Source organism: Microtus pennsylvanicus, chromosome 3 (assembly GCF_037038515.1).
Source record: "Microtus pennsylvanicus isolate mMicPen1 chromosome 3, mMicPen1.hap1, whole genome shotgun sequence".
Classification (NCBI taxonomy): Eukaryota; Metazoa; Chordata; class Mammalia; order Rodentia; family Cricetidae; genus Microtus; species Microtus pennsylvanicus.
The window spans coordinates 46,542,915-46,569,670 of record NC_134581.1 but is presented as its reverse complement, the minus strand read 5'-3'; the positions used below and the strand labels follow the sequence as shown (position 1 = coordinate 46,569,670).

At 41.3% G+C, this 26,756-nt stretch overlaps 1 protein-coding gene across 2 annotated transcripts in view; it reads left to right on the top strand.

Moving 5' to 3' along the window:
• Window positions 1-26,756, top strand: part of Wdr72 (WD repeat domain 72) — a 154,356-nt gene that overhangs the window by 28,527 nt on the left and 99,073 nt on the right. For both annotated transcript variants that reach the window (XM_075967751.1, XM_075967749.1), the window contains exon 13: window positions 14,132-14,334. In XM_075967751.1, the coding sequence (XP_075823866.1) occupies window positions 14,132-14,334 (203 nt within the window). The remainder of the gene's footprint in view (window positions 1-14,131; window positions 14,335-26,756) is intronic.

Below are 26,756 nucleotides of genomic sequence, written 5' to 3'. Positions count from 1 at the left end.
GTTAGATAAGAATGCTGGGAAGAGAGAGAGAGAACAGCTTCTGGAAGATTGCGCGGTACTCTTGGGAAGAAGGGTCTCTGGCTATCTCTCAGAATGTGGCTTTTAATTTACACACAGTCCTAACAGCTCTGGTCATCTGATTTCTCACATGACAGATTAGAAACAGCAACGCATACGCAAAAGGTGGTTACTGACAGGCACACCTGACAGCAGAAGCCAGCCGATGGGAAGGCAGGAGAAACTGCAGTGTAACAGGGTTCAAGCAGATTCCCAAGTCCAGGAAAGAAACAATGCTGAAATTGGTTCTGCCATCGGTATTAATCTCCAGCCTCATAATTTCTTTCCACAATGGATTTATTTGTACTCGTTAGAAAGTTCTTTGGGTCTTCAATGTTGCTGTCTAATTAGGGAGTTTGGTTTTATAGTTTTGGTGGAAATAGTAAGATTTAGTTTTTAAAAAAAGAATTAAGAAAAATTTTAGGCTGGGAGGTAGTTCAGTGGTTTAAGCTCTTAACAATGGTTAAAGACCCACAGCAAGGAAACTAGAGTTTAAATCTATGTTACATGTAACTGTTCAGGAAGCACGACAGCTGTCTTGCAGCTCAAGCCAGAGACAGGTCGTCACTCTCTTCACCCCACCCCTCTCCCATCCGCAGAAAGATGGCTAGCCTCATTGGTGAGTTCTGGATTTGATTGACAGACTCTGTCTCAAAGAATAAAGTGGAAGAATCATAGAGAAATGTCCTGAACATCAGTCTTAACTGCATATACAGACATCCACACACAGGCAAAGGTGCATACACACAGGAAGACACATACCACACACACACACACTCATACATGAGAAAAAGAAAAAGGAAGAATATATGAGAGATGAATTTTGGCAACTAAAAACGAATAGGCCATATTTTCCAAATACATCCAATGCTTTGTCATGGAAGTGTGTAGAGTAAAAACCATAAGAAATACATGGGGCCTACAGTTTACTAGATCAATGGTCATATTCGCTCCAATGGCGTAGAACCTGTGGCTAAATTCAAACTTTACCATGACAAAGTAGCATACAAGTTGGCTCTGGGAAAACAAATTTTCAGTACATAAATTTTAGTCCCCCATGAAGCACAATGGTTAATACTGGTATAACGTAAAAGGAAAACATTGAGAAAAGCCACGGCCAAAGGTACTACTCTGAGGATAATTGTCTCGGTTTCTTCCCAAGGTCACCATTGTCTAGCTAAAGTGGTAAAGTTACAGCGCATGGAATGCCTTGTCAGCAGGGCTATTGTTTAATGTCCACTGCACACGTGGTAGAGGTGGGCTCAGAGTGCACAGCATCCTGCCAGGAGCGGTGTCTCTACGTGCCATTTTCCCAAAGCTGCTTGGTTTTGTTGTGGCAGATTGCAGATGGAACCCCCTTGAGATGATTGCTTTTAGAAAGGAAAACGAGGATGCGTTTGAGCGCAGGGCAAGATTTTTCTTATGCCACCTTGTCTAAGATTGGTTTCCTTTATCATAATGATTACTGGGGTTATTATCCAATGTCTGTTTTTTGTTGTGAAACCTGGTTTTGAATCTTCACTTTCTCCTCCTCAGCACTCGTTATCCCAACAACACTGTAATTTGGAGTTGGTGTGTGTGATCACGAGTGTATGGGTAGGTACACAGCTGGGAACATGAACTTTGAGATTTAGCAACTGAATGTTTATCAATCAAAACTTAATCTCTTAGGTAAGAGACAGAGCCCAGAGTGGGTAAAAACATGAGTGTGGAAAGTTAAATCATGAAGGTTTAAGTTTTGTTCTACCACTTTCTCTGTGTGAATATGTCAGTATATATGTGTGCATGTGATTGTCTGGGGGTATGTGTGTGAGAAAGACTTTATTTACACATATGAAATTTAATTGAGCTATTATTTAACCCTGTCTTTTGGCTCTCCTGGCATAATACATTGGACATATTACCGTGATGTTTGCAAGATATCTTTAGGACATTTTGTGTGCTCAGAAACAAACGTGAAAATCAATACGATGTCATTCTAATCATAAAAACAAACGCTGTCTGCTTTTCACCAGCTAATGCCCCCTTCTCTCTACCCCCTCCCCACCCTTGGTGCATCCATTCAGCAGTTGCTGCCTTCCTGGATGTTGCTTTGTAGAAAATGTTCAAGCTGAAATCACTCTCAGCAGTTCCTGTGGTCGGGCTGCACTTGGGGATAGAGAGCTGGCTGGGTGTGTTGTCACGTATCCACATCTAATGTGCAGGGGGCTCATGCTGCAGAAACTCAGGCAGCTGCTCTGCAGCTCCATCCTAGTGAAGCTGCTTATACACATATGTTATATGATCACTTGGTACCTTAGCAGGACTCCAGGCTCTAGTGCAGAGTGGAAAGAAGCCCAGAGGACCCATCTACCCTCCCCAGGCTTCCTCCTTTCCGTTGCCCTTACCTTCCCAGCAGCCAGATGCCACAGAAATGACTTGGAAAGCAAGACTCAGCGGGTTGTAATGACTGGGACTCAGGGCACGCACGCGGTGGGGGCGGAGGTGGTGGTGCCGCTTCTCTGACTTAGCCACAAGATAAAAGACACTGGACTTAACTTCATTAGTCTGGGTGCGTCGATAATATCCAGTATCTACCATTCGCATGTGTTAAGATTAGATGGGAGAGGTCTTTGATGTTTCTGGAATGAACCAAGTGAAAATTAGGACAGAGGTCAAGTCCTTGTCTTGGTGAGCAGAGGACTGGGCTGAGGGGTTGTTGTTGGGTTTGACGTTCCGTGTCGAAAATAATATTGGTTATTAATCTTTGCCTTGTCAATAAAGTCTGGGTATAGATCGTCCCACCCATTTCCCCCATATTTTGCAAAGGCCCAGTTCTGATATGTCAGTCATTCTTAGAAGCTTTTAGACCTACTTCCGCAACTGGCAGTGTGAAATCCCAGGTGCACTAACAGACCGAAGCCGCTAAGAATCATGGGTGGGGAGATGGTTTGGTAAGGTACTACCTGGGCAAATGTAACGAACTAAATTCAACAGCAGAGGTTATGACTGTGAAAACACAAGTGATGGAAATAAAAGGAAGTTAGAGGGACATAGGAAGACCAGTGAAAGCGGGTCCCTGAAACGCCAGCTTCTTGTTCCCAAAGAGACCATTCGTGGGAGGATTCACGGGATGGCACAGGGCCCATGGGGGAAGGGGAAGGACCCAGTGGAACCTCTAAATACCCATGCCAACTTCTCTTTAGGCACTCCCAGCCTGAGTCTCCTTCCCTCCAGAAGGGTAAAGCTGTTGCTTTCCCTTTCTCCACAGCTTGGGTCTTCTGTCCCCCCCCCCCCATGTTTGGTTGTTTGTGCCATGGAAGGAACTTGGGGATCCTCTAGGCAGATGCCAACACTCTGTTACAGTAAGATAGACGGTATGTAATACTCTTCTGGTCAAAGAACAAGAAAATGTCAATGGTTTTATCCAGTTCAGAGCCCATCAGCCATATAGGGAGCTATATGAGGCTAAAGTATTTAGTATTTCTTTCTTCCTCTTTTATCAACCATGTTCAGTGGTAAACTTGAATCATTTGAAAAGAAACTGTACACTACCAGTGAAAAAGGAAATTAAATAATTTCAGGAGTATTGTAAATGTTTAAAAATTGATGGATTGGGGGTCTTCATCATCCTTTGTGTGAGTTATTGGGGGATTTGCCAACTGATTACCTCACAGACAAGGCTTTCTTTCTAACCCCTTTTCTCTATCACTATCCGTTCACCACATCCTTTAAACTCAGCACCAAGTATCCCCGCCCCCTTGGCATGCCGCCTCTGCTACAGAATCATACAAATACCCTGCCACTCATCTTTTCTATCCCCCGGTTTCTTTCCTGGATTGATTTAAGAATTAAATAACACTCAGGTCTGAGAATATAGCTGTGTAACATGAGGGCCTGCATGTTGGGGTTTCTGTCCTGCCCAGTTCCCACAGCCAGTAAGACCCCAAAGAAAATCACACGGAGATCTATATAAGTTATAAACTGATTGGCCCATTAGCTCAGGCTTGGTATTAGCTCTTATAACTTTTATTAATCCATTATTCTTATCTATGTTAGCCACATGGCTCAGTACCTTTTTGAACGGGGCAGGTCACATCCTGTTTCTTTGGTGTCTGGGCAGGACTGCGGAAAGAGCTTCCTTCTTCCCAGAATACTCCTATTCTCATTGCTCCACCTCTACTTCCTGTCTGGTTTTCCCACCTATACTTCTTGCCTGACTACCAGCCAATCAGCGTTTATTTAAAGCATAATTGACAGAATACAGACAATTCTCCCGCACCATAACTGGTTGATAGAGGGGTTGCATAGCATGCATGAAGCACTGGGTTCCATCCTTAGCACCACATGAATGGGGTCTGGGGATGCATGCCACTAGTCCCAGCACTTGAGAGATGGAGGCAGAAATCTCCCAAGTTCAAGGTCATCCTCAGCTGCATAATAAGCTTGAAGCCAGCCTGGGCCACAGGAGACTTCTCTTCAAACAAATGGTAGATAATGGTAGATTTAGTGATAATGGGAACTGAAGAGCAAGAGAACAAAAAGCACGCAAAAGCTATATGTTATGTCTTACATACAATTCCTCTAGAAAGAGAGTGTTTAAAATAAACATGTTAGTTGGGCACATGATTTCGAATCTGTAGTTTTTTATTGAATGTCTCTGTGGCTTGTTGTAATAAGAGTGTAAGACAGGAGATGGAATTACTTTCTGAAATTTTAAAAATGTAACTGAGAAGCATGTTTTTTATATCTTGATGTGCATTTAATAATTTATTTCCATAAGAAAATTAGTGGAAAAAAGAATAATAGATTCGAGTCCAGGTAGGTATGCCATCAGGAGCCTGGACTGTATTGCTTTCCCACCGCAAATAACTTCAAACTTCGTAGCTTAAAATTTTTAGCTTAGTACCTCATATGGGGTCCTGCAGTGTAGAAATGAAGGTGAATGCCACTAGCTTTAAGGCTTTGGATCTCACAGGGCTAAAATAAAGGCATGACCTCCCTGCTTGCAACAGCCGCTGTCCAAGGGCTCAACTAGCAGTTCAATTATGGGCTGGGGAGATATGCAGCCAGGAAAGTGAGCTTAGATTTCCAGTACATTTAAAAAGCCAGGCATGGTGCTATGCACCTGCATGCCAGCAATGCAAAAGCAGGGACAGGAGGAGATCCAGGGTTCAAATGTCCAGTCAGTCTAGCCAGATCAGCAAACTCCAGCTTCAGTGAGAGACCCTGTCTCTAATGGGAAGGTGGAGATGCAAATGAGGAAGAGACTTGAATCTACCTCTGGATTCTGTCTGTAAACACACATAAACACATACATGCTTGTACACATAAACACATACAAAAATAAAAAGTAAAGGTCAACTAATGAGAACTGGCCTAATTGAAGGGTCTCCCTCTGAGGTCAAGGAATTCGAAGTTTACTGACCATTGGACTGCTATGACATCACAATCCCATGGGACAAGTCTGGATAAGATTGAGGGGCACTGGGGATTATTTATAGAATTCTGCATATTTTCTTGGAGCTCAAGCCTAAGAGTCTGTAAAGACTCCAGGAGTAAGAGAATCTATGGAATTAAAGGGAGAAAAGGTTAAAGAACATTTTTTTTTGCATACCTGGGTATGGATATAGTGTTGACTTTAATAGGTAGATTCTAGTGACAGTATCCTGGGCCTCGATCCTTCCAAACAAACTCCACATTCCACTGACCCTGCATTCTCTCATCATTTGTCCAAAGCAAAGTACTGATTGCAGTCAAAACCTGTCTTTCCTCTCTATTATATCCTCCCCTTCCGAATACAAATGAGACAAAACAGAAACACCAGGCTCCTCCATAGAATTTGCCCTTCACTCAGCACCTTATCCAGGAGAGCACACTTCAATTCTGCCTTTTCCAATATGCTTCATCTTTCCAGGAAAAACTCTAGATCAACTCAGCAAGATAATGACCTAATTACCTGAACCGATGCCAGAGGCAAATAAATGATAGACTGGAATGTCTTCAGGGCCATTGCAGCCAATAAGTCAGCTAGCCTTCAATAAGATGCACGAGGGATAAAATCTAAGATGGTTATTTTAAAATTAAAAAAATAAATATACCTGGTATCAGAATGCAAGGCATACAGAGTGAGCGACATTCTCTGTTAGCTGGAAAAGGGATGATCTTCATGCTATGTATATGATAGGTGATTGTCAATTTAAGCATACCTTTCAGACAGTAAAGCAAAACCTATCTTTTCCATGCACATCTTCATGAATTAGTTCACTTAATTCCAGAATGAAGCTGAACATTAAATTTAGTCATAGGTAATGTTGCTAACACATGTTTAAGAAGAGGGATCATTTAATAGGAAAATAATGGGAAAAATCTGGGTTTGAAATTTCCTTAAAGTTAGTCTTTTATTTATATTTTGGACACATGTCGGCAACTTGAAATCTCTATTTATCTCAGCCCTTTCATTCTTTCACCCCTTCTAAGCCCCTCGTTGCATTTTTCTGGAGGTCAGAATTAGATGTGGGGGTTGAGTATGTCCCTCTGGTAAACACCGGGATTTCTGTGAAGGTGCTGGAGGCTGGGGCCAAGCTGAGCTTCAGGTCACAGAGGTCAGAGACTTTTTAAAAATGTATTCTATACCCTAGAGGTAAAGAAGGTTTGTGGGAAGCCAGTCCTGACTTTGTTAACATACTCAAGCCTTTGCATAGCATGAAATGACTCAAGCCACTGAAGATCTATTTTACGGATGGATTTATCCCATCCTGCGATAGTTGGCAATGAAGAAAGTGCCTCTATGCCTGGTTTAATATTTTCAGAGCCATTCTTCTTCCCCAAGCTTCCATTTCTTTCTAGTTAGCTAAATCTAAATCCCATGCCTCCAGGGCTTCCCCTTGGTCAAGCTCACATCAGTTCCCTATTTTCCAGGGTAAGGCGCAGTCACTGTGAAATGCTTTTATTAGGAAGAGCCATACACCCTTGCGAGCAAGTCTCTGAGTTTCATGAGCAACTGCGGATAAGTGAGAAATCTCACAGCACAGCCAATGGGCAGCTTCCTCCACGCAGAGGAATTTGATTACTTCTGGCAGCCGGTCTATTTGACTGAAATCTGATTGTATGGGTGAGGCTACCAGCTCGGATCGTGAAACTACTTTTTAAACCTACTCTATTTTCGGTACGGTCACTTTGAAATATAACTGTTCCTAAGCAACGCCCCACAGCTCTTCAGATTCAGCCGAGGAGATCCGACTGGTGGAGACGAGTCCTCGCTGTATTATGCAATCTTTCATGTTCTTAATGTCAAGTCCTGTTCATGCAAACGTATGCCTGTTAGTAATCATAACACCAGGTTTCTTTTTAGTACATTCAGATCATGTTTTATGTTTTGACAATGCTATGAGTACGATATTTAACTGAATGCATCTTCTGTTTTATGAAGCGTGGTGGCTTACAAGTCTGAGCTTCTGGTGGCTCTGAGAATTTGTGTTCCTGTAACAATTTTCTTTCTTTAGCCTTTTTCTCAGGAAGCCACTACTGTCTCAAATTTATTTATATAGGTGGATAATTTGATGCACTATATTTGTTGATAGTAGGTTATGAGACTAGAAAGCAAATGTCAGTGGTATTTCAGAATATATTAACTAGAAGACCGGATGTTTTAAATTTGGTAGAAATTCCCAGGGAAGCCGAATGGTGAGAACTTCCAGCTCTTGGGAAGAGACTTCTGGTGTCAGGCACGGTAGCGCCTACCCATTCTGTCTGTAGACAGGAGTACTACACTGGTACCTCGCTCTTGTGCCTGGGGTCGAAGTACCGCCCTTTCTGTGGCCTGTCTGTCTTGCTGGAAGAAAGCCTGACATTCCAAATCAACTCTCCAATACACAACATGGAGATCATTTTTCCTACTCAAGAATGAAGACAGCAGAAAGAAGTACAGTAGGTTCCCTATCAGTACTGACAGCCCCGTCTCTTTGTTTGTGCTTGTACTTTAGCAACACACCACTTCAGGGAAGTCCAGGTGGCAATCATCCTTTTATATGCAAGGTATAAAATATAATCCTCCCTTTATATGCAGAAAGACTCCGAGGCCTGTACTGGCTTTAAAACCACTCCTCGTTCCCTTAGGTAGACATCTGTCCCTGGAATTTAACCCCAGCCCATTTCATGACTGTTTAAGTTTCTGTCTGTTTGTCCCGGTCTCTACTTAGAAATTCCCAGGCTGTGTATGCAAATGGATGACCTCATCCTGGCCAGGTCCATCATAGACGTATCTCTGAACCTCCTTATGTCAGAACCCATTAGGTAGAGAGCAACAGTTACTCAGAGGTGGTGTTCTCAGAAGGAGGGATTTGCCATAAATGTGGAAGGGTGTACCTCTCAGGCCTCATATCAGGGGCACTGGTCCTTAGGATGGGGTGAGAAATAACTAGAAAGTTGAGAGCCTTAATATTCTCCACCAACCTTCTCTGCTTCTCTCTCTCTCTCTCTCTCTCTCTCTCTCTCTCTCTCTCTCTCTCCTCCTTCTTCTTCCCTCCCTCTTCTCTTTGCTCTCTTCTCTTCTCTTTTCTCCTCTTTTCCCCCATCCTTGCCTCTCAGCAAGTTTCTCATTTTATCCCCTTGGACTAAAATATCCAGCTCTTTGGCCAATGGAAAAACTGGATTGGCTAATCCACAGGTCAAGTTAACAAGAATTCAGGTGTTTGGAGACTGACTTCTGGTTCCAATTCCTGAGTTTTGGGGGTGCTGGGAGTAACCTGGCAGCATATCTGTGAGCTCTGCCAGGCATCTGGCTTGGGGTCTGGAAACCACCTCATAGAGTCGCTGCCTCCCCTAATGCCTGGGTATAGATTTGTAGTGAGCACAGTAGGTGTTAATGCCTGTACAGGAGAGCCAGCCATCACTAATGTGCTCTCGCTCTGCCTGCATGGAAAGAGTAAACTTTATCCATTCAGTGAGCATTCCTTTTAGTCTATGCTCCACACTCTGAGGATGTCGCTCATACTTCCCAGCCAGGGCCTGCAATCTGGTGATGATGTACCAATCTGGGCTGTAATGTACCAGTTAGAAATGTAAATGCCCTGAGGATGCTACCATTGAAAACGAGGGAAGGTGGGGAGAGAAAGCTGCTTTCAGAAGACCTAGCAGAGCATCAGGAAGTGCAAGCCATACCTAAAGCTAAAGTCTGCAAGGCAAAGGTGTATTTAAATGGGAATCTGATGGAAGAGGAAAAGGAAAAATCTGGGGGTGGGTGGGACTATGCTGAGAATGGAACCTGTAGTTCAAGGGGCTGGAGTCAATCCCAAATAGAAAATCCCTTATAACCCGGGTTGTTGCTGACATACAAGCCATTAAAGAGTAATTAATACCCAGTCTGTCATTTATGCTGGAGCCTACTCTGATGTCTGAGGAGGATTTAAAAAGCAAGCCACAGGACTGTGGATATGTTGCTAAGAATTCTTGCTTAGTTTATAAAGAGCCCTGGATTCATTCCCTCCCAAGCCTATAGTCATAGCATTTGAGAATTAGATGCACAAGGACCAGGAGTTCAAAGCCATCCTTGGATACATAGTGTGTTCAAGTCTATACTAAGATATATATATATATATATATATATATATATATATATATATATATATATATATAATCTGTACTTAAAAAAAAACCCAAACAGACCGTGTGCTATGAGTTAGATTGTCTATAACTGGAGAGACAAGGCTTTCTGACTTCTTGGAAGAAAATACAGTACTGGATCCCTTACAAAATATCTTGCCCTTTCTAGGCGATAATTGTCCTAAGTGCTCTTTTCTCATGGTTTTTCTCTTGTATACCACAGACTGAGAATATTGTACCCCAAATTCTGAGGAGCAAAAGTCTTTCACATTTCTGTGCCATTTGAACATCCTTAATCTGAAAATCCAAAACCTAATACCTATTAATGCCATGAGTTACAGAGAACAGTTTAAGTTGAAACAAAATTATGTCAAAAACTTGTAATGATAAAATATAAAGTAATAATGCGTGATATTTACTGGAAAATATCTTAAAAGCATTTATATGAAGAGCTTTTGAGTTATTTTATGGCACAAAGTTTATGTCTGTATTTAAGGCTGCTCTGTAACTCACTATGTAGCCCAGGTTAGCCTCAATTCTTTACACCATATAGATTTCGTGGTATTTTTCACACACCTACTTTCAAAGAAGAGATGGTGGCAGATAGCAAGGGCTTAATCAAGTGCAGCTCTACGCATTTCCTGTTGTGTCCGGAACGATTCAGGGAAGAGTGTATCCTTTACGCTCTTCGTGGAATGGAATGGAAACCAGTTTGGGTTATCATTGGGTTTACGTGGAAAAGCAGATCTCTTGAAGTTGGGATTGAATGAAGTGATTTGTAACCTTGAGTTTCTGCTATTAGGAAGCAAAGGCAGCACTTGGGGATGTTGCAGCGGTTGTAGATCATCGTCCTCCCTGGGAAGCAGTGCCCGTCTTCCTGAGGTTGGCTTTGTCTTCCTGAGAGCATCTAACATGATCAGGGTTGTGGGCTGCTGTTCCCATCCCTTCACAGAAGGAGGGTTTTGGGAGGTGGGGCTGTTGGACCAGCAACTGAACTTCTATCCATACTTGGCAGGCAATTGTACACAACTCAGCTCTAATTGCTTCCAGCCTTGAGTCTAGGTTAGGCACTAGAGTGTAGAGGAGGACTGTGGGCCGCGGGGAAGCCATCCTCCATGCTGAGTGCAGATCTTCAAGTGCATCTGCCAAAGTCATCCATGCTTAGCTCCTTCCCCATAATCCTCAGTATGCTCTGTCTATAGGCCCAATAAACTCATTGGTGTCCCAAGGGGAACTTTGGAGGAATGATACTTTGGTTTGTCACTGGGGAGGATGCAGCGGGTAGATTTGTTTACACTTCCCAGGGGATGAATTCGCACAAGAACACACCTATAGTCTTCCTTGTGGTTATTCTCTTTTATCTAGATACCTGCAACAATATAAAAAAATGTGATTGAGTGTTGTAAATTCCATAGATTCTGCTGGGAAGTGATTTAAAAGGGCTTATTAATCAGGAGGAAGAAGAATGATAATTTGATAAGAAATTTTACAATAAAGAATTAGCCCCTATGTAAAGAGTTATTATCAGCAAAACCAAATACCAAGTGTTTTATTTGGTTGGGAGATATTTACTTAGGGTTAGAATAGAATATTTGTATTTTACATACTACAGTAAATTAGTCTTCAATGTCTCTTGCTCCTGCAATGCCACGAGACTTTGAAGTTGAACCATTCTTGCTTAGTATATGTTGCAAACAGGTCACATTGGATGGTACAGTAGATGAAACAGATTAGGTACCTGTGTGTGCAAAAGCAGGAGATGACAGCCATACACCTGAGTATGGGTAAGCTGTGGTTATGTCTGGACAATTCAAGAGATGGCTGTACTTAGTTTCGGATGAAATACATGAATGTGAAAAATAGACAGTGTAAGGCACAAAACTATGTGACGAAAGCCCAATAAATTATTTCTCGAGGATTATCAAAAGCCAAGCAGAGTAGCACACACCCGTTTTCTCAACCACTTGAGAGGCCGAGCCCAGGGGTACAGAGTTAGATCCAGATAACCTAGAGAGACTTAAAATTTTTTAAAAATATTTTCCAAATAGCACATCGTGTAGCCACAAAAGACTCACGAGCAGACTATCCAGGTTGATATCAAGTTTAAAGAGAGGTTTCTCAGAAAGACAACGAATCCTATGGTTGTAAATTCTGGAATGCAGTCATTTTCCGGGAAGATGAGCTGAAGTCATTGATCTGATAAACTTTTCTTACTGTCATTTTTGAGGGAAAAGGTTTTCTTGATGTTGCTGCCGGCATCCTTTGTTGACAGTATCTGAATAGTCGTGGAAGAAGAGAGGTTGGAAAGCTATATCTAGAAGTTGATATTCAGGATGTTTTCTTACAAATGTAAAATAATTACAATGGGAAAGCATTGTCAAGAGTTCCTGGGACTAAAATTCTGCCTGTTAGTGTAACAGAATGATGGCTGGTACCAGTTTAAAGTGCTGAATACCAGCTAATGGTGATGGAGTTAGCAGGGGAGGGAGGAGAAGCCTGAGATAGGCTGAGTAATTGTCATACAGTTTGCACACCTAGCTCCTTATCAGGAGAAAGAGTGATCTATGATTTTTACCAACACTTCCCCATGATAAACAATGTATTTGATCTTTTTAAAATATTATCAGTGAGAATTATTTATCTTTAACACATGCTGCAACTTTTCCTCATTGGTGGGAAAGAAATAATATGAAATTAAATCTGTAATGTGGTATTAATTATTAACTTCTTATTATTTTTATTCAGTTGGGTATGCATTATACATAATATAAGATTAATAATACAAATGAACTCAGAGGATAGAAAGCAGACATCAAGATTAATTTACTCAATGAATGCATGATATTGCATTTGCAAAACCAGTTGACTATTTGTCAATTGTTTTCTGATGCTTCCTTTTTTATGTGCATGTGTGTGTATATGGGTGTAGTGTGCATACATGTGTGTAGTATATCTCTACCTGTGCATGGGTTTAGAAACCAAAGACAGTGTTAGGGGTCTTCCTTTATTCCTCTGCATGTTTGTTTCTTTGAGGCAGGGTCTCCCCATGAACCTGGAGCTCATGGGTTTTGCCTAGGCTGGTTGGCAGCCAACAACTGATCCTTCTGTCTCTGCCTCCCATAGTGCTATGGTTATAGGGACTTTGGGGTGCTGGGTTCTAAACTGAGGTTTTTATAGCTTGGCAGAACCTCGCTACTAAGCTCTCCAGTCTTCTGATCATTATGTATGTGTGTGTGCATTATAATGAGTCTGTGTGTATTATATGCATATGTGTATTTTCTTGGTATGGGCACACTTTCATGTACATACGTTTGGAGGTCAAAAGATCATGTCTCGTGTCTTCTCTGTTTGTTCTATTCTTTATTTATTGAGCCAGGGTCTCTCACTTTACCCAGAGCTCACCACTTGGGCTAAACTAGGCAGGGAACTCCCTGTGTTGTTTCCTGCATGCTGGAATTACAGGTACACTACCTTGCCTACCAGGCATTTACCTGAGTAGTATGAATCTGAACTCTAGTCCTTATATTTATTTGGTAAGCATAGGACAACACCTCAGGTCAACTCTAGTAAACCAATTTTATACTTGCTCTTTTATTTAAAGATTTATTTTTATTATTTTTATTATTTACATGTATCTGTGTATGTGTGTCCATATATGAATGTATTCCACATGAGTGCAGTGCCCACAGATGTCAGAAGAAGACATTGTATCCCCTGGAGCTGGAGTTACAGGTATTTTTGAGCCACCATATGGCTCAGAACCCAGACAGTGTTCTTTCTACAAGAGCAGCCAGTGCTCTTAACTGATGAGCCATCTCTCCAGCCCTATACTTTTGTTCTTTTTATCTTTAAATTAGAGTTGTCAGCACCACTCCTGCAGCTGGAAGGATGTCAGAGGGCAGAGGAGATTAATTCCAGTTCTAATAACATAAGAAATAAAAAAGAAAGGCTCTGACGGTAACAAACTCCAGCAATAAAAACAACAGCAAAAGCTGGGGCGCTCTGAGTGAGGGCAGATGCACCCTAAGCTTCAGTGTCTTTAACAACCCTAATTGTTTAAGTAAGTTACACATTAGCAGCTGTAACACTGCAAACCTGGGAATCCCAGACAAGCGCTCCAGAGTCTCTGTTGTTTGTGAGCTGGGACACTAGGAGACGGCACAAAAATATTCCATAATTGTTCCTTATTGCTTATTTTCCTCCGGGATAGTAAGATAGGTTTTAATCATGGAGACCCTTGAAATGTTGGTTCCAGTGGATAAAAATATTCTTGGGGTGGGGTACACTTTCAAGTCCACTGCTTTATAGTTGATCACAAAGTTTAAACTATCTAGACAAAGTTCCCAGACTGGCTCTTTCTGTTGTAAGAAGGCAGGAATGACAGCTTAAAGATCCAAGGTCCTTCTACGAAAACATCCTTTGAGGTCTCTTTATTCTACTCTGGTAGATATTTTACTTACCTTTGTTTTGCATCTTGAATTTTGTTTTCTAGGCACTTTGGAAAGGCATGAAACAGGAGAAAGAGCAAGGATTATTCTTAACCGTGGTGATGACTTGCCGCTTGTCAGAGCTGAGCCTACGCTGTCAGTGGCCTCAGAGACACACAAGCACAAAGGTGCAGAGCCGAGGTCCTCCAGTTCCCACCAGTCTGGGCTGGTGCCCTGCCCTGGTCTGCAGCTGGAGTCTTCATGTAAGGTGAGTCCACATCTCCAGTGTTCTACAAGACAGCAACCGGGGTAAGATGCGACATGGCCCTAACCTGTCGGCACAAAAGCAAGGAAGCAGATGATGACATTGGTCCAGTAATGTTGGGTGGAACAGGATGGGGGACATTTAACCCCAAAGTGAATGACATCCTCGCAATGACATTTGTGACAGTAGAGTTTCCAATGTATGAAAAATTAAGTTACTGTTACGTCAACTCAAATTATAAGTGTTTTTCAATGGTAGTGATTATATTCTATAGTTTGGATCCATTTTAATTCTTTAGTTGAATACATTTAGTATCTTTTACTCCAGCTTGTTTCTTTTTATTAAGCTATCTTTAATATTTTTCTTTCTAGACATGTGATAGTGATTTAATCTAGTTTCTTTCAGATATTATTTTCCACTTTTTATCCTTCATGCTGTCTTGTTAACATCTTTACTTGTGCCATGTGCATGGATGTACCTGGTGTTTTTCCATGTAAATATCTTCTCCATAATATTACTTAATACATTTCTGAAATTTTAAGGGCTACTGTAAAGTCTATGTTTTATTGCTCTTTTGCTGCTATAAATTATTTTTACTAATTAATAATTCATATATAAATTTTCAGTAACATGTTTGAACCTTTAGGATTTTAGAGAACTAAAAATAGGGGCTCGAGAGATTGCTCCGTTGCCAAGAGCACTTACTGCTCTTCTAGGGGATTCAAGTTTAGATCTCACCAGCCACATGGGCCCCACAGCTGTGTGTAACTACAGCTTCAGGGATCTGATACCTCTGTCTTTCTTGGGCTCTCACGTGTGTATAGAGCCATGTTGCATACACATAATCTCTTACATATAATTGGAAATAATGTAAATAAAATCAAAATTATCTTGTGGACATGTGGGAAGGAAGGTTTCTAAATTGGGATTTTCATATTATTCCCATTTCCTGTCATTTCTTTGCTTTTTAATGAAGAATTAGCTTTGATCCCATTTTTATATTGTGGGCACATTTGTATTAGAAACAAAAGATGTCTTGTCATTCATCAAAGCAATGGAAGCCAAGTCACACATCTGAACTTCCGCACCACCTTACAGGTTTAGGGACCTGATGTGAATCTTATCTGAGTCTAGCACTTGTTGTGAGATCTCAGATGCCAACCGAACACCTAACAGTACATGTGTCACTTGAAGGGTGAACACGACGAACAGTGAGCAAGTAACAGTGCTGGAATCACACTGGTGGATCGTTCAGTCTCAAAGCTGGATGATCGCACATCACAGATCTTGATGCAGAGCCTTGTGGTCCTTGTTATGCCAGCATCAGAGTATTGGTCCACTGAGTTCTGAAAGTCAGACACTGTCAGGCCACCATCTCCCCAGGTCATGATTAAACTAGAGTGAAAATCCCCTGAATCCTGCATTTCTCTGCTTACTATTTCATCGGACAACCTGCTTCAGTTTATGCTCTCCTTCTTCGGATTCTAAACTAGGGGATAGCAGCTTATTTTCTGTACTTTTTCATTATTTTAAGGTCGTCAAAATCTGCACTTTATATTTATTTATTAATTTCGGCCTGCATGCGTGGACATTGTGTACAGGCTGTGCTTATGGAGTCCAGAAGAGGGCATCGGATTCCCTGGAACTGGAGTTACAGAGAGTTGTGATCCACCATGTGGGTACTGGGAGCTGAACTCAGATCCTCTGAAAGAGCAGCCAGTGCTCTTAACTACTGAGCCATCTTTCCAGCCCTAATTCTCAGCATTTCTAACATGAAAACAGGCTGTTTTTAAGGATACTTATATAGTTGTGATAATTTTTTTTTGAATCCTGTACATGATTGAATCAACGGGTTCCGTCACAGAAGCCAGCTGTGCTTTCCCATGCCAGTGCAGCTTCCTTGCCATCTGTTGTAGTGTAGCAGGAACGTGCTGGAAGGGCCATGCGGGGCGAGCCTGAGTAGATGCTAGATCCCTGGGTCTGAGAGTGTCATAAGGAAATGCACCACTTTGTACAATAAGTGTGCAAATAGTGGAGTAGGAAGTCTTCTAGAATGGCAGGCAAGAGCTAGGTGTCTGTTGATCTGTGTGGTTCAGAGTTGAAGGTGTAAGGTCTGTAGGAAAACAAAATCATTTTCACTAGGTTTTTCTGCTTGGATTCCCCAAAGGTAAACTGACTGCTGTTTTTTCCCCCTACTCTGAGCTATCCTTTAGGTCGTGGTAGCAGTATATACACATTTCATTTTCTCTATATAATTTTGTTTCTTTCTTGACTTCAAGAAGTAATGAAATGCCCTGGTCTTGTCTTCCTTCTTCTAGACTGATTTCCACTCTATTTTCTAGTTGTTGCCCTTTACCTGAGCAGGCTACAATTTTCAGCCTGTGTTCTTTGTAGTGGAGAAGTGAAGAGGACAGGGGAGTCACCTCTGCCCCTCTACATGCTCCTGTTGTCACCAGCTTTGGGGGAGCTGTGGGTATTTGTGCTTGTGCTTCTCTGTTCCACTTCCAGTTATGTATGAGATGTCCTCATTGTCCTCCATTCATGTGTTATTTTAGGGTTTTCTTAGAGCCAGGGTGCTGAGATTGTCTTATTTTTATTATTTATTTGTTATTTATTTATTTGTTTGTCCGTGAATTTGTTTGTTTTGCTTTTCAAGACAGGGTTTCTCTGTGTAGACCCAGCAGTTCTAGAACTCACTCCATAGACCAGGCTGCCTCTGCCTTCCTAGTGCTGGGATTAAAGGTGTGCACTACCACTTGCCTAGTGAGATTGTTTCATTTTAAAGTATAAGATTTCAAAGACAAACTGGTGTGTTATTAATCTATGTTTCTGTGCATGTGATATGTATGTGAGAGTGTGGGCATACATGTCCTGGCGCCCATGTGGAGGTCAGAGAGCAGTTTCAGGTGCTGGTCCTTGCCACCCATATTGCTTGTCATGAGGTCATTTTGTTGTTTGCTGTAATGGATGCCCCCCAGGGTGGATATCTTGTGAGCTTCTGGGATTCTCCGCCTTTCCTCTCACCATAAAAGCACTGTGACCGCCAATGTGTGATAGTATGCTCAGCTTTTCTCTGAATTCTGGGGACTCAAACTTAGCTTTTCATGTTTTTGAGAGAAGAACTCTCTCCATTGAGTCATCTTCCCAGCCCATAGGTGATTTGCTCTTAATATAGTGAATGCTTCATGAGTTTCATAAGAAAATAAATAATTTTCAAAGAGTGTGTGAATCACATACATTCTGTAGGCGAGGAAAATGGGGGACAAGAAGCCTATGCACTTTAGAGCATCTAAGATGGCTTTGTGTTTGTGTCGTGTCAGTGGTAGGAAGCACAGGTAGACTTCTGGACAGCAATGGACTAGACAATTTAAACAGAAAGAAAGCATTTAGAACTCAAAGTTGGTCAAATTTGGATGTTTCTAGAATGTTCTGTTCAGTTTTTCTTCATGCATTTGGGGACTGCATATAAATGAAGGCCAGATTATGAAGAGAACAGACAATGTCATAAAAATCATTTTTAAAATATATGCGCTTTGAATTTCTGGAGGAGTTGAATCTCTGCTGCTCTACAGAGAAGATCTTTGGGACCAGAGGAGGAGAGTCAGGGTCTTAAAGGATTTATGGGATACAATACTGTGTGTTGACTTTCCTTAGATTGGGCAGAGGATAAAGCAGGATAGAATCTACTTAAATAGCAGTGGGAGAAATTTAGCTTTGAGGTAGGGATTTAACAACTGGGCTAAAATCATTGCTACATGACAGGGATCTTTGCTGCTACACTGTATTTTAAAGAGAAAAGTCCCATTTTGTTCATTGGTTAGTTGGTTCATTTTCATTGTGCGTGAGTGTGTGTGTGTGTGTGTGTGTGTGTGTGTGTGTATGCCTTTGGTTTTTTTACTGTGCTTCTTATCTACAAGATGGGTAAAGGGATAACCAGGATTATTTTAATTGCCACGACTTATGCATTCACAGTATCTATCTGAGAAGGACTCTGCTGAGCCGAGCAGAACTTCTCTCCCTTACCAGCTCCCTGCTTGCTTGCTAGCTTAGAGCTGTCATGTCTAATGTGGTGACATGAAAATGAATGCAGGGCAGCACTAGTTGGTGTTTGAAATAATACCAGGACAAAATGTTAAGCACATTTATTTTGAATATTGAGATGAAGTAAAAATTATTTAAACCAACTTTACTCACTTTCTATTTGTGTTGTCTTAAAATGACTGGTGGGCAATTTAAAAATGTAAGTGTGATCTGCATTTTATTTATTGAAGACAATGGTGACCATGAAAAGGGTTATGTGACTCCTTCAGTAAAATCAAGGAGTGACTGCTTTAGGGTTACTGCTCAGATCGTTGCCTACTCAGGTGGTTGTGAAACACCTCACATGGATATGGGTTCTGGGGACTTCTGAAAGAATAGAATGTGTACCACTGCTGTTGAGTACTGGGGTAACCGTGGGGTATCCAGGGAGACTTTACCTTACAGCAACAGGCAGTGGCCCAGATGTAATATACTGACTGTTGTTTGCTGATCTATGGTCTAGAACTTCTCTTTGTCACGGAACATGTAGAAGTATCAGGAGGACCTGGATAAAGAATCTCTAACTCTTCTTTTGTCCATGTCTGAAATTTTGATTAAGTCATTTATCTTAATTTCATATATTTTTGTATAGGTTTGTATACATGTGTATATATGATGGAGTGTAAATTGGAATAGCTTGTGCCAATACATTAAATTCTATTACTGTATAGAGACTAGTACTTGTATGTGCTGGGGAGCACTATTCTTTCTAAAACAAACAAACAGATAAAAACAACCACAAAACACCCTGCAAATTAAGATTTCTGGGTGCAATCACACACACACACACACACACACACACACACGAGCCCAGGTGCCCATGGAGGCCAGAGCTGGGCATAGGATCGTGGAGCTAGAGTCACAGGTGGTTGTGAAGCACCTCACAAGGGTATGGGTTCTGGGGACTTCTGAAAGAGCAGAATGTGTACCACTAAGTATACCACTGAGCCAAGACTCCAAACCAAACTCTACTTTTGCTTTTTGCTTTTGTTTTCTGTTTTGCTTCATGACACACAGAATAACCAAAATAGGACAAAATATTGACACTTGAAAGTCTCACCTGTAGATTCACATTAAAATATTAAATTAAAGCTCACCGAGACAGTGAACTATTACATGTAGTTTAACACCATTTTATTTAAATATTCAGTTATCGATATTGCATTGCATTAGAAAAGAGTAGGTAGTATTTGTTTAAAGATACTTGAGTTATTTGAGAATAAAGGGCTGGAGAGATGGCTCAATGGTTTAGAGTGCTTGCTGATCTTTCAGAGGACCCGAGTGTGGTTCCCAGCACCCATGCCAGACAGCTCACAACTGCCTGCAACTCAATCTCCGGGCATCCCTGGCCTCTGTGGCATCCTCAGGTACTGTGCATACACTTGTATACATAATCACAAATACTCTATGTTTACACATATACTAAAATCTAAAAAGATAAATTCCCCATGTAGAATGATTCTTTCCACCTCTTTGATTGGCAGGGAGTCTGGGTGGTATCCCTTTGGATAGGTGATCAAAGTATAAATAACCTGGAAAATTTTGCATAATTTCACAAGAAAAGTCATCTTCATTAAATGTTGAAAACACTCAGCTCTATAAGCTTAGTGTTAAAATTTTCGTTTTAAATATTTAACTTTACTTAATCTGTATTTAGAACACAGTGACTGAATGATAGCACCGCCCACCTCGGACAGTATAGGAAAACCTCTGCTAGTGGCAATGTGGGCTCGACAGGTTGCTTTTTGAACGATATATGCAGCAAGGGGTGTTTTTGACAGAAGGCAACCATTTTTCAGAGGTTCTGTATGGTGAATAAAAGCTTCCTTAATGGATAACGCTTAAAAAATAACTTCTTTATGAAAAAAGATGAATTTAGACTTTATTTTTTTATTCAGGAAGTTGCCTCAATCACGAGAAAAACTAGTGTAGGCGACCATAGCTTTGTTTCAAAACTACCTCAGGAGGTCCGGTCCCCACAGAAAGAATCAGCATGGTGAAGTAACTCCAGCTGCCGGCCTCCTGCACAGGAGCCACCCTGAATTTCCTCAGAGGACTTCAAAGCCTCGCTCAAATCTAAACATTCGTCAGCCATGTAAATCGGAGTTACAAAAGGAAAAAGCGCCTATTTCATGGTGTACGGCTGGCCAGAGCCAAGCTTTGTACTGCACGTGCCGGGGGAGGGGGGCTGCCAGCCCCAGAAGGGCACCGCTCCTCCCCCTGTGACAAACGCACTTAACACCAGATCCATATTAATGTTGTCAGGTTCCGTTGATGTATTTAAACAGATTTTAATTGTTTGCAGCATTCCGGGGCCCGGGATAGATAGCCTCATAGGTCTTCAAAAAAAGCTTGCTTAATGTGTGAGAGTAAAACCTCTCATCAAAATGAAACTTTGATACTGGCCTCAGTCACTGCCCCGGGTTACTCAGCCCGCCAGCAATTTGTGTGGCAAAGTGCCATTTGAATAGCGTATTGTTGGGGGACTTACGGTCCACTTGACAAGGGCTCTTTCTCTAAATAGTACAATTTGACTCCAGCTGTTAGAGATTGCCTTTGACAGCAGCCACACAGAACGGGAGACTCACTGCTGAAGAAAAAAAAAATCAATATCAGCTTCTTGCTTCTAGGAAGCTGTTCTTTTCTCTTCCGTGGACCTATCAACGGCTATTGAGGATGGAGAAGTGGGAGCTTAAATATTGTTTTAAATGCAATCCACTTTGAGTTTCCAGTTAAGACTTGCCACAGACAGTACCAAAGTGGTGTTTTAGGATACGATTTCCACGTCCTGGTTCCTTCCTGTTGAGTCACAGTTCTCGGGCAGTTGAGCCTGGAGTCTCTGTCCTCTGTAGAAAAGAATTAATGGAAAAGCAGACGGAATTTGGGGTGACGTTCCAGACTCAGACCAATGACTTCTCGATATTTACATATCTATGTCTTCTACCTTCCCTCCGTTCTCTCTGTGTGTAGTTTTTATTTTTATTTCTTAAAATATGGGTGGCAGAATCTTTTGTGGCTGTTGACAACATTATGTTCCCAAAGCAGCCTTGCAGGTTTGGGGACTAGGTTTAGGGGCTTTTCTGGTACTTTTCTTTTCTTTTCTTTCTTTCTTTCTTTCTTTTTTTTTTTTGAATCGTGCAAGGTTGCTATGATACCTGACTGGCAGTAATAGCTGTTGAATCTTTTAATTCCGATAACTCCACACTAGGATTCCTCTCCTTCTTTCCCTCTTTGATTGGGTCTCTCTATTATTTCCTTTTTGATCGGGTGTCTCTCTTATTACCAGACGTTATGTTTAACATACAGCAGAGAAAATAAAATTGCATCTGCGAGATGAGAGAAAAAAAATCTTAAGGTAAAATCTTGAACCATAAAACATTTCAAGTTATGAAAACCTTTAGCTGACTATTGATCTCCCAGGATTGCAGATATAATTTGTTTAAATTATTTCTTTCTTTGACTGTATGTGATTTTGGATTTTTATTGGTATTTCCCTGAGATGTCGTAAGTCTTCATCTAAAGCACGTTGAGTGGAATCTGGAAGAGCTGTCATTTTTAACATAGAAAATGCCAGTGTGATGTGTCCTTTCTCAAATGCCTTTTCACTGGGGTCGGTTGAAACAGCTGTGGTCTTGTTACTGACCAACTCTGCACTTACTGAATCTTTGGCTGCAACAGCATCTGAAAATTCATAAAGCTGACGGTTCAATTGTGAACAAAGACCTTTAAGGCAGACTCAAGGTCACCGTTATTGTTTTTATAATTGCTGATAGGCAATCGTGATTTCTCCCAGAGAAAGGCTTTGCTGCTCAGTTTTGATTTCTGCGAATGTTATCTCTTTTGTTAATTTTCTTGGAAGATTTTTCTATGAATAAATGTCTATACTACCTTTCAGTGCTCCCTGCAGCCTGGCTCTACTTCAGGACCCTTCCCCACACAGTATCCCATCAGTCCCGTGGGAATGTGAAGCTCTGGGGTTTTTTAAATACTCTGTTACTAAATTCTCTCTAGAGTTACCGGCTAACTTGTTTGTGCGTGTGTTGCGGGGAGGAGGCTCAATTCAGAAATACCAAGAAGAGTTAAGTGAATCAGGCATCTCATGTTGTGTTCATCTTAATCAAGAAACATGGTTAGTGAGATTTACTACATATGTCTTAAAACTTGCTTTTACTGACGTGAATAACTTGATAGACTTTTGGAGCACATGCATGCTATGATCATGTGACATGTCATGACAGCTTAGGAACATTTCTTCACTAATTTCTTAGTTTCTTTTTTTCCTTTTATTTTCAGTTCTAAATTGCTTTCTCTTAAAAAACAAAACCAAATAAACCAAACAAAAGAACAACAACAATCCCCCCCACACACACACCAAGAAAAAAAAACATGGCTTTCCAAGTTTTATCTGCTATTCAGCTTCATGGAGAACCGATATCTGATAAAGTAGAAATCCTTCAATACCACCTCTCCCCTGCACTGCCACCCCCGAGGTCAGATCTGTCCCATTTAAGCAACTTGTTTCTGGCGGTGAAGTTTCTTGAAATCATTATCTTCGTAATGATACACATTAGCGTATACTTCATAATGATACATACTAGTGTATATAGCAAGAGTGAGGTAAAATCATTATCTTTGTAATGATGTGAAATCATTCTCTGTCTGTGTAATGATAGCACACTAGTCTCCAGTGTGCTAATAATAAAAAAAAATACAAAGAGGGGTATTTTATTTATTACTGGCATACTAAATGCCAGCTTCAAGAATAAGAAGTAACATTTATAGAAATTCGGATATTGGGTTACCCAAAGGATTTAGAAGGAAAGGAGAGGAGAATGAGATCTGTTTTATTGAAAGCTGGCCCTGTCCCTTGTTGACTGAGCACGCCCTCCGAGCCCATTTAGGGAAACAGAACAGAGCAGAGCTGGCATCAGTGACGTATGCCGATGCTGTCTCTAGGAGCGGAAAATGCAAACATGTTACAGGAAGCAGTTCTCTGGACAAAAGCATTTATTCTTGTGGAATATTTCCTCTGAACTATTAAAACAAAATGTATTAAGCCCTCCGCTTTGTTTATTGATGCGGAGTCCGACTGTGTTTCATCAGGAAACTGCCAGTATTCCCAACTGAGTGTTCTCGACTGAGTGTTCACAGTGGCATCCTGGAAGTGCCTTCAGTTCTCTGAAGTGACAGCTTGAGGCTAGGTGGCCATCTTCATCCTAAATGTAAACAGCCCAAAGAACCTTTTCCTCCAACTATCATTATTCCTCATGGATATTAAATGTTCCCAGGAGGCCGTATGGACAGCAAGGACTTTCTTTTCCTGTGTACATAATTTTATACCCAAACAGGTCTGAACACTGTATGGTTTTTGTTGATGGTGGTGGGTCCCCCCCACATTGTCTTAGATGTGCTTTTGCTGAAGTCCTTCCCAAAGCTTATGAAACACAAAGCCCTGTTCAACATCAATTCTTTTCTTCCCTACCTCCTTAGAGGTTTCTGGTCACTATACAAAACTCCACCCTTTCCACTTCATGTTTGGTAACAAATATTTTGTTTTCCTTTTTTTTCTAGCTCCTCTACCAAGCTCTGTTTTGCAACCCCCACAGTCTGGCATTGAGCATGTAGCTATGTCTAGAATACAGAGAGAAGAGCACAGGCCCTGACTTCCTATGAGGTCATCCAGAGATTTAAATGAGATTATTACTCCATGGGTAATACAAGCACCCAAATTTAACGCTCATCTGAATCTAGATTGCCCACTAAACTTATGTATCATGGGTTTGTCAGCTGATCATTTTAAATCAAAGACTGAAGCATGGTTAATAAAAACTCAGAGAGAGAAACTGGGGTTCATCCTGAAGATCTGAAAAGCATAACAGCCAGCCAAGGCTCGTACCTTGACCTTAGTGAGAAATAGCGATCCTGCCTCCAGGAACCTCAGAATGAGACTGTGTCTGAGCACTGTCTTCCTCCTGTCTTATAATCCTCTCTAGGGCTGGGATTAAAGGCATGCATTGCCCGGATTCTATGGCAAACTAGTGTGGCTATTGGGATAAAAGGTATGTGTTACCATTAGCTGGTCTGTAAGACTGGTCAGTGGCTGGCTATTTTGCTTTTTAGATCTTAGGCAAGCTTTATTTATTAAAATACAATTGAAATGCCACTACAAAAGACCTACTTTTTCTTCAACCTACTTACCTACAGTTAAGTAAAGTTTATGGATGATTTTTTTAAAATGTTCTTAAGGCCCCATTGCATGTTTTATTTCTTTGTGCTTTTTTTTTTTCTAGGCAGTTTGGATGCTCACCTTACTAGACCTGGATGGAGGTGGGTGGTCCTTGGACTTCCCACAGGGCAGGGAACCCTGATCGTTCTTTGTGCTTTTGATTTTTGTATAAACTAAAGATTATCTTAAATAACACTTAGAACACATATAGCCTTAATTTCTGGCATGTTCAAGGATGGGATTGCCATGATAGTAGCAGAAATTTCTCGTCTTCCATGTGTTTAGGATAATTTCAGTCATTACCATTCGTTTTTGCTTATATAATCTACCCTTCTGTTTTAGATATGATAGCAGTTAGGACCAGAGACAAAACGTGGTGAATAGCTATAGTGAGCACTCAGATAGTGTACATCCCTTCCAGTTAGCTGGGCACTAGCCCTGTGGCTAAATACATTATGTGTTGGCCTCATATTCTAATCCTTTATTTCTGGGACTAGATTTTGTGTTTTAAAGCATTGCATTACTCCAGATTATCATAATTCTATTTGTAACCAGAGTTTTCCTTTTAGACAGGGTCTCACTAAGTAGTGCTGGCTACTCTGAAACTCATGACATAGCCCAGGATGGCTTTGAACTTACTGCTCTCCTCTTGCTTCTGCCTCCCCAATCCTACGATCAGAGGTGTACACCCCATGAAACACAATAATTGAAATCCACCTATCCTTCTCTAATGAGTAAATTAGAAAGGACCGGGGCACTGAGTCTATATATGTCTCTAAAAGGACCATAATAGATGGGTAATACCATGAAGTACAATAGGAGCAAATGCCTTCATCTGCTGGCTTAATAAACTTAATAAGCTTATTCAATAATGGAAATGAGATCTTGGATATTTGGCACACAGAGAACCAATGTCTCACTTTAGGGGAGACACAAATGGCGGTTTTCTTAGACAAAAGGTGACACGGTTAAAATGGCTTTGTTCACCAGTGAAGTTTCTGGCATCCTCTCCATTTACCTGTCTGTCAATCTCAGGCTCATTTCTCCTAGACACAGAGTTATCTAAAATAATCACTCAGACATAGCCCGAGGATTATATTGTATATCATGCGTCGTCTTCTTCCCTGGGATAATTACTTTTCAAACCCACCCCTTAATATAAAACCCCCAAAGCTATCGGCCATCTAATCAACAGGTTTGCAATAACGCTTAGGAATGGATGTATGATAAATATGAAAGAGGTTTATTTAGGCTTCATTTCCCAAATGCAGGAACTCAAGGTAAGCCCCAAGCAGCAGCTCCCTGATTTTGGTAGTTGATTTGGAGACTGCTCTATGGCCCTCTCATCAGAGGACAGGAGGGAGAGCTGATGACACTCGGTGCATACAGCTTTAAAGGCTTGCAGGTTTCTCTTTGAGTGGGATAAGTTCAGAGTCTCAGGAGACTGCAGGCCTTAAAGGATTTCCTCTTCTTCATTGACTCTTAATACCTGAGTGAGATCTGGATGATGAGGCTGTTCCGTAGTTTTCAATAGGCTAATGTTCTTCCACAGGCTGGCACTGTCAACTCCAGGCCTTACACGCCTCCTCCTGTGGTTGCCTTTGTAAATGCATGCCACACATGTGAAGATGACCTGGAAGCCAGCAGAGGGCATCAGATCCCCTAGAACTGGAGCGATAGGTAGTTGTGTGCTGCCTGATGTGGGTGCTGGGGATTGCAAGCAGGTATCCCCCACTAGTCGAACCTGCTCTTAAAAGCTGGGTCATCTCTCCAGCACCAGTTTGTTATTTAAATACACACGTGTCGCTCCAAAGGGAAGGAGTGCTTAATAAATTTTGTTTCTTGTTCTATGTAATGGCAAACCACTTCTGGCTGCCTTGTTTTTCCTCTAAACTTACACCTTTCCTGGTCTTTGGGTCAATAATCAGCTTATCGGGATGGCGCTTATCAAGTGTTAGTGTGTTACCACTGACTCGAGTGTCATGGTTGGAAGCGAAGGTGTTGGGAGTGACTCACATCAACATGCCCATAGCACATACTTTTTAATTAGTGTTCATCCCAGAGGCCAGTTCCTAGTAATTTAGCAACACGCACTTGTCATCTAAATTGACAATTACAT